Source organism: Macadamia integrifolia, chromosome 5, assembly GCF_013358625.1.
Source record: "Macadamia integrifolia cultivar HAES 741 chromosome 5, SCU_Mint_v3, whole genome shotgun sequence".
NCBI lineage: Eukaryota > Viridiplantae > Streptophyta > Magnoliopsida > Proteales > Proteaceae > Macadamia > Macadamia integrifolia.
Genome location: NC_056561.1, coordinates 13,056,734 through 13,072,712, shown reverse-complemented (window position 1 = coordinate 13,072,712; position 15,979 = coordinate 13,056,734). Strand labels below are relative to the sequence as shown.

Genomic DNA, 15,979 nt, shown 5'->3' with positions numbered 1-15,979 from the left:
CCATCAGTACAAACATTACCTAAAGTGGCTTTTGGAATGTATTTATATTGTAATGTGCCTCTGCAGCGCGAAGTTAAGAAGCTGATCGTAAGGGTGTCAACTGGTTGGTTTGGTTGGATATTTTACCGGGTTATTATCGGTCGGTTGGTTAAGATCATAATCAGTCCTATACCAAACAAGCTATTATCAGTCTATTCAGTATCAGCTGGAAGAATGCTGTTTTATCAGGTCTTGGAAGGTTTGCAGTTGCTTGACTTGGAATTTGATTGAACAGTATATCATAGTTCATCAGGTTTCCCCTAATGGAGTTCCTCTCGAGTTCTATGTTGTGTATTTATGAAATCAACTTCTCCACATATGATCAAGGTTTTAAAACTTGAAATCAGAGACGAGATCGGCCTTCGTAAATTCCTATCCAAATTGAAATCGGTTGGGAATCGGATCGAAAAGAAGAAACAACAGTTTAAAATAAATTAAATATGATAAAAAATGAAGATCTATGCAGTCGGAGTTTATTTCAAAATGGAATTTGCAAATTGGCATTAATCTGAACAAGGGTTAGATCATTTCACTCCACTCATTCTGATTTGATCTTTTATTTATGTATGTCATAGGTAAAGTTGGAAACTTCTTGAGTAAGTTTTGTTTGGGAATATTTGAAGAATCTCCAGATTTGTTTGATGAAAAATTAAGAGAAAAATCTCTTTTTTTTTTTTTTTTTTTTTTTTTTTTTTGCTAACAAAGGATATCTAGACCTTTGGCCTGACTAGTCCCACGGGTATATACTAACCTCATAACCGCATGAACCAGCCTTCGATAGAAAGTGCCACTGATGTAGATTGCCCATAAATCATACTTTTATTCAGTCGTATATTTTGGATGATGATGATAAGTTTTGTTAATGACTTTTGTATCCGTTAAATAATAACAATAATAAGGGTTCCAGCATGCCCGTGGGAGAAAGTTCTCACACATCTTGCCACTTTCTATTGGACATAGAAGACATTATCTAAATTAATCATACATATCAAATTCCAGAGCCTAATTAAATTAAGGTAGAAAGAATGCTAATGTTATAAATACCCAAACACATGGGGAACTAGAACCAGTTATGAGCGTCTTTTCGCAATCTGGTTTCACTTTCCAAGTCTAAGAACACAGAACACTACCGGATACTATTCTTTTTTCCTTAAATTAATTATCCTCCCACATATATGCATTCCATGTATTTCTATGCACGAATTATGAGTCTCATCTCATAATAAAAACGTTCTTCCATGTGGCATTAGCTTAAGAAAATATAGAGGTGCTTCAAAACTAACATCTTCTCTAATAAAGACTAGGAAAATAAATTTCCTTGCGGATCTCTGATGAATTATGAACAACATTTTATTATTTAATTGGAAACGAAAATTGGTTTATTATTTTTTTGCCTTTTCCTTCTTTCCTGTTTCCAATTCACTCTTTACAGTTTACACAACAGAAAGGAACTTGTACACAAAACCTCTGCCAACCTGATGAAAGCTACTTGAAGAAACGCAAGACAAGAGGGAAAAAAAGATGGAAAGAATGAACTCTTGACGACAATTTTAGAACACACATGGGGATGGAAGAATTGTCCACCACCTTGGTTCCTCCCATGCTTGCGAATCACCAATCAATCTCAATAAATCTCGCGTCTGTCTGACAACTTGTTTACATTCTCTCAAGCTTGAGCTGGTTGAAACCAAATTGAAACCTTGAACGTTCTCCTAATTCCATGAGGAGTCCACTGCAGGAAGCTGATAATCATCAGGTTTTAGTGCCAAAGCAAATTCTGGCAATGGTGGTGCCGTCTCCATGACCCTGCAACCAAGAATAAATCTGTAGTCAAACCGCCACCCATTATACCTTTATATGTGTACTTATGTACATATAACTTTTTTGATGTCTCCAACAAGTAAATGTAAAGCAACTCTGAAACTTTGCCGAATATTTGTCCAACTTTTATTCAGTTAAGAAGTGGAAAAAATAAATTTTTGTCTAGATAAAATATGGGAAACTCAAGGACATCTCACATGCATGAATTTGTGTATGGATATATTTTGCATATTTATATACAAGTGCAGATGACGATTGGTCATGTGATCTCCAACCTTTAGTAATTGGGATCAAGGATGGAACAGGTTTCATTTTTACCTTTTAGTCACCTATGCAAACTGGTTTTTTCTCTACATAGAAAATGGATTTACATGAAGAAACTGTTCACCTGACCCATGCTAACCACCCCCTACTTTTGTTCTGAGAAAAATTATCTTGTTTGAAAAACCCACATTTCATGAAAGTGGTTGTTAATGCATTAGTCACCTACTAATTCAAATGTTGTTTTATTTCCCCTACTAATTAAGCTTATGTAATCGAGGGAAACAATCATGACAAGTAAACACATACCTGTGTGAATGATTAAATAGGTGTATATTGTGAGGAATCTGACAAAACTTCATATCTTGGTCTTTTAAGGGACAGCTAGTTACTAAGAGAATCCAGCTGTTCCCTTTAACTCAAATGAACTGGGTTTATTATTATGTTGGCCATTCTGGGTGCGTAAGGAGGCCAACAGGTTGTTAGCAAACCAGTGTTCATATTTGTCCGGGCCTCAGGATAATAAAGTTGTGGAAGGTGTATTCCTTTGACATGAGAAAAGAGTTTGGAAGCAGAGTAGAGGACCAGCCTCCCTTTTTTTTTTTTTTTTTTGGGGGGGGGGGTGGGTGGGGGGTGTGTTGGTGGTGGGAGGAGGGGAGAGAGAGAGAGAGAGAATGTAAAATAAGCAGAAGTGCAGTCCAAAGATCTTCGCATGCGAGCACTCATCTATTCAACAGGGAATGAGAAACTGAGGAATTTTTTTTCCAAATGGAGGGTTTTCCCTAGCATAGACAAGTTTTCAAATTTTGATAGAATGGTTTTTTTTTTTTTTTTAATGAAATGTTTTCTGTCTCCATCTACTGTTACGGTTTGGACTGGTTAAAAGATATACTCCCCATGCAATAAAAATAAATGCAAAGAACTCTTGTACTATTGATGGAAGTACTGTCATTGACAATAAAAAAAAATAATAGAAATAAAAGAACACAAAATTAAGACTAGAGAACCCACTTACTTCTCATTACTGTAGAGGTCCCGGTTGATCCGCACCTTGCTAGAAGTATCCTTAGGGATCTTTTCAGAGAGATACTTCATTGCTCCCCAAAGAGGTGGACTCCTGCACCACAAATCTATTTAGAAGATTCTAAGCGAATAGCAAGAATAGAAATGAAGAATCCAAACATCATAAATTACAAGTCATTTCTCGTCTCATAACATGATCAGATGAACACAAACATCTGCCTATGCAGTAAATTTTGATTATTTTTCTCTGCATATATTTGAACTGTTATTGGTTGGTTATAAGGTCAGGGATTAGCTTCCTTCTTAACATTTAAGTTTCTCAGTTTGGAATTTTGTTTGACCCCCCTAAAAATCAGCTAATGGATGGACTAGTTTGGGAAGTTTATTGTTCATTTCACCTTGTTTGAAACTGAGTTTGACCATTCCAGAAATATTTTCCCAACCATCCAAATCTGGAGAAGTATTTTATTACGAGTCTTTCCTTGAGAAACATTTACTTGGATATATACAGATTCTTGAACTGTGTTAAGAATAATAATTTAGTGATAACTACAGCATGGTTGTACCTTTCGGAGATAAGTTTCTGTTTTCAACTCTTGGTGCCACAATAAACAGTAGGCTAATTGATCGTATTACAGTAATTATAAGGTAATAAAATTTTCTTTATTAACTACTCATCTAAGTTTACACGATGACGAGTTTCAGAACTTAACCATAAGATATTCTTATAGGAGGAAAACAGACAGTTCAATTAGGACAAACTGATACGCATCCAGGACAAGACCTAACATAGTCTCTTATGTAAAATGAATAGTACTCATAATGATATTCTTATCGAATTTATCTGAACTACTAAAACACAAGGTTAAGAGAAGAAGACAATTACCAGAGTATCTAAGCGAATTAATTAAAATTTTGAAATAAATAACTCTAAATAAAATCGTACTTGATTATTCTTAAGAATTACCTAAATTTCACTATCACACATATCACCTACTAGGCCATCAATCTGCACCAAAGAATATGTGAACCACCTTCACAATGAAGTATGGCACGAAAATCAGACCAAAAGGTACCAGCACTAATCATATTCTGTCTATCTCAGACAATTTAGATGAAGTTTAGATTACTCCAATACCTATGGTCTGGAAATAAGTTGGTGGGAGCCATTTAAGGCATATGGTTACATTATTCTCAATGGTCATAGGAAGCAGCAAATATTTACTGTAAAAATACATCTGCTTCCTAGGATATTCTTCGGAAAAATACTTCCCCACGAAAAAAATGGATAAAAATACATTAACCCCTACCTGTCATACAGTAATAACTTAAACAGAGGCTGAAGAATTAACAGCTCAACTCAACCAAAGGAAAGCCTCATCGCTACTACTACAGATCAGCTGCATTGATCCTGTTCTGCTTTCCAAGATCAGGATTCCTGTTTAACATGCTCTTCTCTTTCTTCAATATATTCAGATTGTTTGGCTAAGACATTCCCTATTTAAAGAACAAAATGGTCCAGAAAAACCCGACCAAGTAAATGGTTAAGAAAACATGCACATAGAGGGGTCTCAATGATCACCTTGATAGTGGAGGAGCCACGTTGAAGGCTTCACAGGCCTTCTTACTTTCTCTGAGAAACTCCTCTGCAGCTTGCAGAGCAGCAACAGCCATCCCATGAGATTTTTCGGTGTTCCCCTCATCAAGTATCAAGCCATGATAATAATATGCTGCAGACTGACAAATAAATAGAAACACAACCTTATGCATCACAAATACAGGATATAGGAGCACATCATGATGTTTGTTATTGACACAACCACTGAGAAATTAACACAATCAAATGGAGCAGAAGAAATGACAGATTTTGGCAACTGCTTAAAATTAGTCTATACAGTGGAAAAAGATGATAAAGCCACTAAAATCTCAAACATCCCTAACCAATAATTCAGATATTATTTACCAAATTGCAAAAAGAAAGCTTATCACTGTTATGCCTCTTTGACATGTCCATAATCAATGAAATCCAACATCTGCATTGCATTTGCTAGTAGCAAGGACATCTCAGACTATTGAAGTTCATCATATAGATCCTTCTTGTCTTTTTTTAAATGTAAAGAAGTGTTTATTAAGGAGTAGAAAATATTAGACAAAGTACAAAGCCTCCGTAATGAAGGCAGGCCCCTATAATACAAAAGTTCTGAAGCAGTACAAGGGACAAGCAAACGGACTACAAAGGGAATTCTAAGCCTATCTGCTACTTGCTTATGAGGTCACCAGCCAGATGACTGGACAATCTGCAATTCCCAAGGAATGAGAAGTTCATGAGGGAAGCTAAATGGTTGATCCATTTATTTAGGTGACAATATCAAAAGGTACATTGTACACTCTAGCCATCTGCCCATTGAAATTTGCAGTGTCCCATTGATGCAGTATCTAGGCACCAGTAGCAATGCCAGGAGAAAAAGAATAGCCTATGGTTTAAGGAATTTCAGAATTTCTAGATTGTCTAGGAATCCTAGTCTACTATGGAGTTCTGTTTTAAGTTTTTTTTCCTATCTTGATAATTTTTGTGTCCTAGTTCAGGTTGGATTCAGAATCTAAAAGTCCAGTCCTGTTATGGCATTGATTTCCTTTCATTTTATCAAGTCCTAGGTGGTTTAGAAACTCCAACCACAGCTGGAGGTAGTGGAGTTGTTTGAAGTCTCTTAATTTCAATAAGTAGTTAGTACTAGTTGGTTTAGGCTATTTTAGTCATACAACCAGCCATTAAGGCACACAAATTTAATGAATGAAATTGGCTTCGGCCATTTGGTTATATAAGATTCAGAGTTCCATTCATGGGTTCGAGTCAGGAAACAGCCTCTCCGCAAAGAGGGCAAAGGCTGCATACATTATGACCCTCCCCAGACCCGCAGTGGTGGGAGCCTCGTGCACTGGGTACGCCCTAATATTCAGAGCTCCTTTCTGCTATGGTGATTCAATAGAATCCTTGCTGGTATCCCAAGCTTGAGTTTGGTGGGATGCCAGCTCTGAGAATCAGGTGGGATTCCTGATTCATACCCTCTCTTTCCTTTTCTCTTCTCCATCAATCATAAATGTTAGATATATCTTGTGCATCTCAAGTTCTTTCTATCTGTTTTCTGATTATGTTTTGCTTTGTTATTCTGTTGGTTCAGTTCAGTTAGCATCTAAAGTTCTGTTGTTTAGTTCTAATTGCAATTCTGACTTCAAAATCTTATTTCAATCAAAACTTGAAATTCTAAGGCGACTAGGATTTTAACATTCTCATTCTGAATCTGTTTTCTACTGAAAGTTTTCAGTTTTGAAGTCTACTGCAATTGCTGATTCTAGATCTGTTTTCAAAATCAGATTTTGAGGGAGAATCTTTGGGAATCCTATTATCCCCCTGATTTCTTAAATCTTCAGTTTAGTCATTGATTTCAACTTCTGAGAACACCATTCTACTATAATCTCTGGTTTCCTGTTGCTATTATCTCAATAATCACATTAGCATTAGCTTCTGTTTTGAGCCTTCTGAAAACTGCACTCAGTTTCTGGCTTCAAAAAGCTTACCTCAAGTAGGATTCCTCAGTAACCTGGAATCTATACATTGGATTGGTTTCAAAAAATAATCATCACACCACACCACATTCGCAAAACCTCTAATTCTTGCCTCAAACCATTCCTAGAATATAAGCCAGAAACCATGACTTTAATCCACAATATTCTTCCCTGATCCCTTTGACCAATCTCCCCCACCCCACTACTGAAAAAAAGGGTCTAATATATATAGCAGAAAGAAGAAGTACAAAAGACATTGCAAAGAACAATACAGATAATTAAAGTGCATGACAAGAGCAAGAAAGAGAAAAGGGAGGGGGGTGAGGAGAAAATAACTAGAACAAACATTAAGAGCATACCTTTGCTTCGAGGTGCTTCCACTTGACAAAAAGCTTATGCTTTTCCCCCCATCCATTGGCCAATGAAAGGTTCAAAATGTTGGTTTGGGCCTACAAGGAAGAGGTACAAAAGAGCAATGCAGTAAGTTTTTCATCTTAGGCCCAATTACGTCACAGTTTACAACTATACAGTCCAATGTTTTTTTTTTTGGATGAATTATACAGTCCAATGGTACGATGCCCACTTAGGGATAAGTGATGACAGTGGGTCAGGGTTCACGGTTGAACTAGATTAAAATGGATTGCATTTTTTTTAATCTGTCCATTGGACTTCGTAGATTAGAGTGGTGCCCAATGTCTCAAGTGTCAACCAATCCATTATCTGTAGGCAAGGAGATCATCCCCCGATAATGAAAATCAAAGACAAAGCACTCTCGGAACGTCATCTTTCCATACAGATTTTTCCCATGAGTAGTTTGATAAAATGCATGAGCATTCTAAAAAATATATATATATATATATATATAATCATGTATCGAAACAATGTTCTCATTCTCTATTAAGAATGCATTTTCCGTTCTGAGAATGGAATGCACATTCTCAGAATGGGAATGCAAACCAAACACAGCCTTAAGCCCCAGATCAAAGAATCTCCTAATTCTCGATCTTCTCTTCTTTCTTCTATTATTCTGATACTGGTTTTCTCTTTCATCTTAGATCATTGTTTATACTAATTGATGCTTTATTAGCGAGTATTTTCCAAGAACATTACATATCCTCAACCAATTAATGAGAATATAAATACCCACAACAAGATAAGGAACTCAACCTATCTCATTGTGTATTGTAGAACCTTTTCACAAACATTCCACATCATTCTCCATCAACTTTTACCCTCTATCTTCATATACTGGTACCTAGGGCCTACCAATGAGAGTTCAACACATGCTGATGATTCACTCAGTATTAGATACATGCTAACCAACAAATCTATATTCGACAACCACGATATTCTCTCCATTCCACAAAGACAGTCCTCCTTCCCATTTTTGGCTTGTTTAAAAAATTTTGTCCCACTTCAAAACTAGGTAACAACTTTTTAGTAACTTAACCAATTTATCCTTGCATTGATTACCACAACTCATTCAAGAGATATCAAATTAGTTGAGGGAGCGCAAAATTGAAAAGTAAGGCTGCTTTTGATGCCATAACTGTCCCCCCTTAAAACTTTGGGTTTCAATCAGCACGGTCATTGTGGGAAGAGTATAAATTTCTTAGAGATATAATGATATATTGAATTGTCAAGTTCATCAAATATCATAATGCGGAGCATGAGTTGATACCTGATCCCAATACTTCACCATCTCACATGCAAGTCTTCGTTTTACTGCTAGTGTGGCCTTGGTACTATCAATTGCCATCCCAAGTTGAATATCAACACACTGTGACAGATGACGGGAAAAAAAGAGGGGGGAGGAGGGGAAGGCAAAACAGAAATTTAGTTGTTATTGATGTACTCTCTGAGTCTCTTCCCAAGAAAAAGAAAACAATTATCCTGTCAACAGAAGCAAAAACTGCATTTATGGCTCCAGAAAATCTGCCTTCAATGTTCATATCAGACCTATTACTTAACATAGGAATAGCTAACCAACATTTTCAGGAGGGGCACTCCCCAGAAGGAAATCAATCATTAACATCATCAAAAGCAAAACTCCGAAGCAATCAAAATTCACAAATCAGTTGAAAGAGATATTAAAAATAAATGAATAAATAATAATAAAAAATAATAAAAAATCAACCAGCAAATGCATACATTAATTTTATAGAAATAACAACGAATCAATAATTTTTTTTTTTTGTTTTTTTTTTTTTTTTTTTTGGGTTTTTTTGTTTTTTAATAGACAATTGCAAAATTTGCATTCAGAGAGAGAATTAGAGTGGAAGGAAAGGAACTACATATGCTTATGGAGCTGAATGCTATGCAACCAAGAAAATAGCAAAATGAGTATATGAGATAAGGGTGTCAAAATGATCAAAAGATAATTGCAAAGGTCTAGAGTTCGAAGCGAATGCATTCAAGCATAGACCCTTTTTTTCTAACCAGCTCGAAGAAGATTAATCAAAAAGAAAGAAAGAAAACCACAACATATGGTATGACTTCAGGATAGCAGCAATTGGTGACAAATAAGATAAATCAACTGCAATGATACAGCTAAATTAAAAAAGATAACAGTATCCGCTATAATGAACTGTACACCATAAAGTCATCTTCTGTACAAAATTACATTCACATATTATTCACAAGTTATTGGCTTATGTTGCTCATTTTTGGAAGATAAATACAACAGGCATATTTTTCAAGCAAAAAAATTAGCAAAGTAGTTACTTGACTATACAATTCACACACGTTTCCTTATTTCTCTTTTATTTTACATTTGATATCTGTACAATTTTTCAATATGTTTCAGTTTTTTCAATTGACCAAACTGAATGATATTGGAAGTGTCCTGCACTTTTGCTGCCCATCATTGTCATGGCACCTAGGCGGGTCGAGGGGGGGAAATTTAAGGCGACACCAGCAAAGCACCTAGGCGCTGCCTAGGCAACCAAGGTACCAGTCCAGACAAACTTTATGTTCCTACCTTCAAATTTAATGTCTATGTTTTATAGCATTCATGCTTCAGCTTCTCCAAGTGCCCACAGCATCCATGATCTGAGCTTAACAAAACACATCCACATACCAGTGAACTACTATAGCATGATAGCATCCACATCACAATTACTCTCCTGCAAGCAGTTGTTGATTTTCACTGTTTCTCAATGCAACACGTGCTATTGCAAACACTCATAAGTTTCTCTATATAACTGAAAAGTATATCATTGTACATATATAGTATGATTTCTTAAAATGATGAGGTGAATCAATTCCCTGCAATTTTCTCTACATCTTCACAACAAATCCATTAAAAAACCACAGAACAAACCCCTAATGCAGCATAAAAAATTACTCAAATGAGACTGCTTTCAAGTTTACTCGATCATGTATAGGGGCAGGAATAGTTCCGAGTAAAAAACCAGTAGTTCCCTTAAGTAACCCAAAAAAGAATTCAACACAAGATAACATAGAATAAAAACATTATGAAATAAGCTACTACCTGGCCTATGGCTTGCACACAAAGGGCTCGCAGCACACCTTCTGATAGGTCTACTGGAAGAACTCCCCTACAGTAACAAGAAAAATAAAGGGGTCAACAAAATATTTCTAAGCAAGCATTTTAAAAAGTCAGGAATAGCACTACAGCTTCTAAACATGTGTAACACATAATATGAAAATAAGCAAACCTGAGTTCAGGAGGCATCTGAGGGAGAACATATCGGACAGCACAGTCCAAATATCCTCCTGCCTTCAAGAAAATATCAATAGAAGTGCGTCTACTCTCTGCTACAAAAGAACAGAATCCATAAATTGTACTGTCAATGAACTTAAGAGAAGAGACTTCAGTACAAAGATGATGAAGGGCATTCGACATCTATTCTCTCTCACATGCATGCACAAACGGATAATATAAATGAGCATACTCTAAAATAAGTCAAATTTATAATTACAGACTGATAATCATAAAGACTTTATCGACAGCATCAATCAATACAAGTCATACCAACTCCCACAGATATAATATGAGTGTTTAAAATTCTAATCGCAACAGATCTTAATAAATAAAATTTGAAATGAAAAGGTAACTACTAGACTTACAAACAACTTCTTTTCATAATCCATTGTACACATAAGGATTGTAAACTACACCATAAAAATAGTTATGGTGAACTAGTGATAAATGATGACAAGCACTGACGCATACAGGTAATAGACAAGATTGTGGATATATTCCAACAATAACATACATCAATGTTGCAGTATTGCAGATCAAGACTAATGGTGATCATACGCTTACATAAAACAATAACAAGAGCCTGCATGTCTCATTGATGTACTAAATTGCAACTGTAAAACTGCATCTTCAGCTCCAGCATACACAAATCAATTCACCATAACTCTGCAGAGCATTATTGCAACTATTTGGGCTTTGGTAAGAGAAATGGTTCTGCTTCTCCACCTTATTTTAGCAGCACTAAATTATGAGCACACATCTCTTTATTGAACAATCTTGGCTTCTTCCTCTTCTTGTTATCCATCAGTGCTACTTCTAGGTTTCTGTTGAAGTCTCTTATTTCTGGTCTATCAGGTCTATTCTTTCCAATTGTCCATCTCAACCTGTACCCGAGCTAAATTAACATTCGGTACATATGATTTCTTGGTCCCCCAATATTCTATGTATGTTTAATTCCTTGATTACCCTTCAATTTTAATGGTGTGCACCACTCCAACAGCACTCCAGAAACATTTGCTTACTTCATCCAGCATGTTCTCAATATATAATCCTATTCAATCACCCCTTCTTTATGGATGACTATATCAATATAAAAATACAATATTTTTAGTAAAGAACATGAAGGGGGGAAACATTATTTTTCCGAGCATTAAATTATCTAATCCAATGTATTAGATAAATGACCATATGAACCCTTTCTAAAAATACGAAACAATTAATCCTTCAAAAAACTGAAACAGGAGATAAATAAGTAATCTTCCCTATCTACTACCAAGCGTATTAGTTTGAGATCCTACTATCAAATTGTCCCACTAGAAACAAATAGCATTCATCTGTAGTGCTCTTCTGAGACTGCTTTGCATCCCTCATTTGATGGATCAGTAAGAAACTGTGACAGATTAATTAGTAAGGAAGCTGAATATATCCAATTTAGGCCTACTACATCTTAGACGATGGGAGTCATATGGTGGATCCCAGAGTACTTGTAGTATGAAATAAAATGAAAGGAAATAAAGGGAATCATCACTCCTTTTAGCAAGTATTCCTCCATAATTTACTCCTGATATGTGCTTTGCATGCGGGCCACATCCTAGGTAGAGGTAGCAAAGATGTAACTACATTCATTCATCATGATAAAAAGTACTCTACACCAAGTGACCTGTACAGCAGATCTACAAGGGTTGCAGATTCTGCTTCATGAACACTTGATGCCCAGTATTCTGTATAGCAACGGGTTTTCCTTATTTCTAGCTTAATAAGTAATAAGGGTGCTGTCAGACGTTTACAGGTTACCAATGCAATACAATTAAGTATTAAATTCGATTTCCATAAAAAGAGCTGATACTGTAGATCCATGAAAAGGTTCAAATATCTCCAGTAAACAAGTTACTACAGCAATCCTTCCACACCAATATACCAGGTATAGCAAAATTTAAAGAGCAGAGGCCCAGCACTGACAGTAAATGCCCACCTTCTGATACTTTTGGCTGATATCCATCAGCGGAAGCTTTAGGGAGCAGCAAAATGTTGGCTTGTGATAACGACAGCATGGCCATCAAGTGTAAAATTGACAACACCTCATACCAGGCATTTGACATGGCTGTTTCCTGCCAGAAGAGTGGGAAACAGAAGAAATGTTACAGCCGTCCTCATCTGATTGGAAGAAAGGGATCTTAAGAGAAAGGGTTTCCAAAGAATGGATTGTTATAATGATTCTACCTCTGCCTCATCTTCCTGATTAATCCAAACAAATTGTACCTTGTTTTGTAACGGGCTTCCTGTACAGTAGAATCAAGATAGCATCACGACAAAATAAAGTATATAACATCAGTGTCCTTAAATTGAACCCCTTCCCCGACAGCCAAACAAATTCAATAAAAAAGAGACATTTAAAAAAAATAAATATTCTAATAGATCTAATTTTGGAGTGGAATGGCTAAAAAATAGAAATCAGTAACTTCAGTCTTCTTTATGAGACAATTATCAACAGTCAATTACAGGCTTCCTAATGTTTTGCCAATCCCCTGTTATGGGAAGTAATCCTATGGTGGCATGCAATGACATCAATTTCCCTTGTAATAAGAGTACGTAGTGCAACGATTGTTTCTTATCAAGATATAATCTTTGAGTTTAAGGTTACCATCTTTGACTAGGCCTAACAGCACTGGCAAGTAATCCTCAAGAGCCTGTTGAAGATCAGCCAATGTTGAACCTCCTGCACATAAAAATTACACATGATTTATGAGTATATTTAATACTAATAACCTGTATTGCCTAAGGCATCCAGTATAGCTCATCTAACCATGTTGTGTAGCTGTTTTCCTTCTTGGTTTTGTTGCTGCTGGTGCTTCTTGACCAGCCATGACCACCACTCGACTTCTAAGAGCAGAGAGACGCTCTACTAAGCTCTTAGACAAACTATCACTGAGTGGCTGGGAAAAGTCCACAGGCTTAGGAATCCGAATTCCAGGAACAAACACGGCCACCTCCCCCACATTTCCTGGCCGCCTTCTGTGGCCACCAGAATCTTTTGGTCTCGATATCAGACATCCCATTTCCTGGGATTTGATTCTGCCAAAACAGCCAAAGCAAAGATGATTTTTTCCAGAACAAGTAGGAGACTATGCAATGATGACAATATAAGTTAGAGCAGGAGGACAACAAATATAGCGATAAATGAACTTTGCTCACACTATTTCTTGGTAAATTGGAACAGTTTCTAATGAAAGGAAAATTGGATTTCAAAACCCTAAATTCAAAGGAAGTTGGCAACACTCACGAGAGAAGTAGAGAACTTTAGGGTCAAGAAGATTAATAAATTGCCAACCAACAAGCAGTAGCCTACTCACGAGTAATGTTTCAGAGGCCATTACTAGAACTCTCTATTAGTTTTTATTTTTATTTTTTATAACCCTCATGAGGAATCAAATATATGTAAGAAATATTTCCTCACCTTGACCCTTCTCAGAAGATTAGCCAAATAGTCAAAACTTCTTTAATCTCTGCACAAACACTTCACGAGTCAGAACAAGCAAAACAAAACTGAAAAACAATCAATTCACGGCCCACGCGTGACGAGAGAATCTTCTGCACTTCTCTTGATCTGATTTTCATCCAAAAAAAAAAAAATTTGTTGCGTTGCTTTCTGGCAATCAAAGGGTACAAGTGCGTTGCATACTGCCCAAATTTCAAGATACAAACATCCCAGGCGTCTAAAATGAGAACACGACAATTCGAAGGAGAAACGTAAAAGTAAAGAAAGTTCTTAATCATAAAGAACCCCGAAAAGTAGCTTAAGCAAAAGCCATATCCCGTCAGATCAGACGCTTTATATACTCTTATTACGAAAGAATACTATTCCCAATAAAGAAAAATTGTCCCAAAATTCAAAGAAGAATACGAGTGAAGGATCGCTAAAAGAGAGTTCAAACTAAAATAAGCAACCGAAGAGGAAGAGTAAAGCTACATAAGTATAAGTAGTGCGGGCGCTTTTCAGAATCGCATAGATCGGACAAATTTTCAACCAATCAGAAGTGAAAATCAGTCAATCTCAGTTACAAAAGCGTCATACTTTTTAGAAAATGCTCGCTTCAGAACATCAAAAAAGCAACAAAATTTCGCATCTTAGATAAAGCATAACAGATCAAACGAACTGAAAAAAAAAAAAAAAATTAATTAAATTTGAAGAAATCCGCCTGCGAATTCACTACAACAACTACATAAATCCGAAACCGAATTCCCTTCTAGTAAAATCAGTAAACTTAAAAAAACCGACTAATCTCAAAAATTCAAAAACAGAACACGATCCGCTAAATCGAAATTCCGCCAATATACCGTACCATACCTTCTCTAAGAACCAAGAATCAAAATTTCCCATCAAATCCACCATCAACGCCGACTGAGGTTGTTTAGTCTACAGTAACACTCACTAAAAGCTCTAGAAAACAATGCAGATTCAATAACTCCCGCAACTTGATTCCTTCACAGAGATTCACTCCGAACTCCGAAGCCTAGAATCTCAACAGAGTTCTCCTTTGTTCAAGAAACCCTAGAAATGGAGATTTGCAGAGGAATTCCAACTCGGTCGAGAGAGAGAGAGAGATTCTTGAACAGCTTGGAAACTTCTACGACGTGTGCAACAACTCCAAATGGCGCCCAAGAAGGAGCTATTTAAAGAGGAGATTTTTTCCTTTTTTTTTTTTTTAACTCTCTTGGGAATTTGAAGTTCCCAAGAGAAAGAAGGAGCGGCTTTGCTGCTCTCCAGTCAGCTCAGCAGAAAAAGGAAAGATCGTGCGAGGAATAAAGGTTTTGGGTCTTAGGGTTTAATTAATTTTTTTTTTACGCTTTCTACCCTTCTAGTTTTCACCAAATCTGGAATTAAAATACTAATATAATCAATCCTTTTGTCTTTTTTGTTATTAATTAAAAGGATGAAATGTTAATTTGAGGGCAAATAAGTCATTTAACGCCCCTAGTTTCGATGCTTCCTACAACCGCGTCCACATGAAGCGGAAACGTGTTGTAATACACACCGTAGGATGTATTTTTTTAAAGATCTGACGACAATCCAGTGGTATAGATTTAAGGAGAGGTCTAGAGAGGAGTAGGAGAACATTACCTATGGTGTAGCCAACAGCGATTATAGTAAACTCGGCCAATTAATTTTGTGGGACCCAATGGAGGTTTAGTTGGAAATGAACTGTGAGCATTAATGAACCTAATTATTGGTCTAATAAAGATGTCAAGAGGTTTACGTGATAGAAAATTACGCAAGGTCCACGGAAAAGGTTGTAGACCCCAGGCGAAGACCGTTACTTTAAAACCTACAACGATAGAAAGACTACGCCACAGCCACTGTAATAAAAGGACTCCAGTTCAATCATATGCCCTTTGTGATCTCCAATGAACTTATTAAACGATCGAACATTGATGACACTTTCACCATTTCACGCTTCTAGTTCAATGGTAGTTCAATGGTAGATTTCGGCGGTTGGACTGAAGCACAAGTTCAGTGAAAATCGATACAATAAAAGTCAAAAAATT

General features: G+C 36.4%; 1 protein-coding gene across 3 annotated transcripts; it reads right to left on the bottom strand.

Moving 5' to 3' along the window:
• Positions 1–1,366: 1,366 nt before the first annotated feature.
• On the bottom strand, positions 1,367–15,217 carry LOC122079457. 3 transcript variants are annotated; one of them, XM_042645950.1, is made up of 13 exons: positions 14,781–15,217; positions 13,890–13,938; positions 13,239–13,507; positions 13,077–13,151; positions 12,656–12,714; positions 12,408–12,543; positions 10,389–10,488; positions 10,202–10,268; positions 8,390–8,488; positions 7,068–7,157; positions 4,727–4,881; positions 3,137–3,238; positions 1,367–1,845 (listed from the first exon to the last, which is right to left on the bottom strand). In XM_042645950.1, the coding sequence occupies exons 3-13, from the start codon at positions 13,489–13,491 to the stop codon at positions 1,752–1,754; spliced, it is 1,230 nt and encodes a 409-aa protein (XP_042501884.1). In that variant the 5' UTR covers positions 13,492–13,507; positions 13,890–13,938; positions 14,781–15,217; the 3' UTR covers positions 1,367–1,751. The 3 variants fall into 3 exon arrangements, with proteins under 3 accessions (XP_042501884.1, XP_042501886.1, XP_042501885.1); XM_042645952.1 differs by having other exon boundaries at positions 10,389–10,485; XM_042645951.1 differs by lacking the exons at positions 13,890–13,938; positions 14,781–15,217 and adding an exon at positions 13,716–13,847.
• Positions 15,218–15,979: the final 762 nt, after the last annotated feature.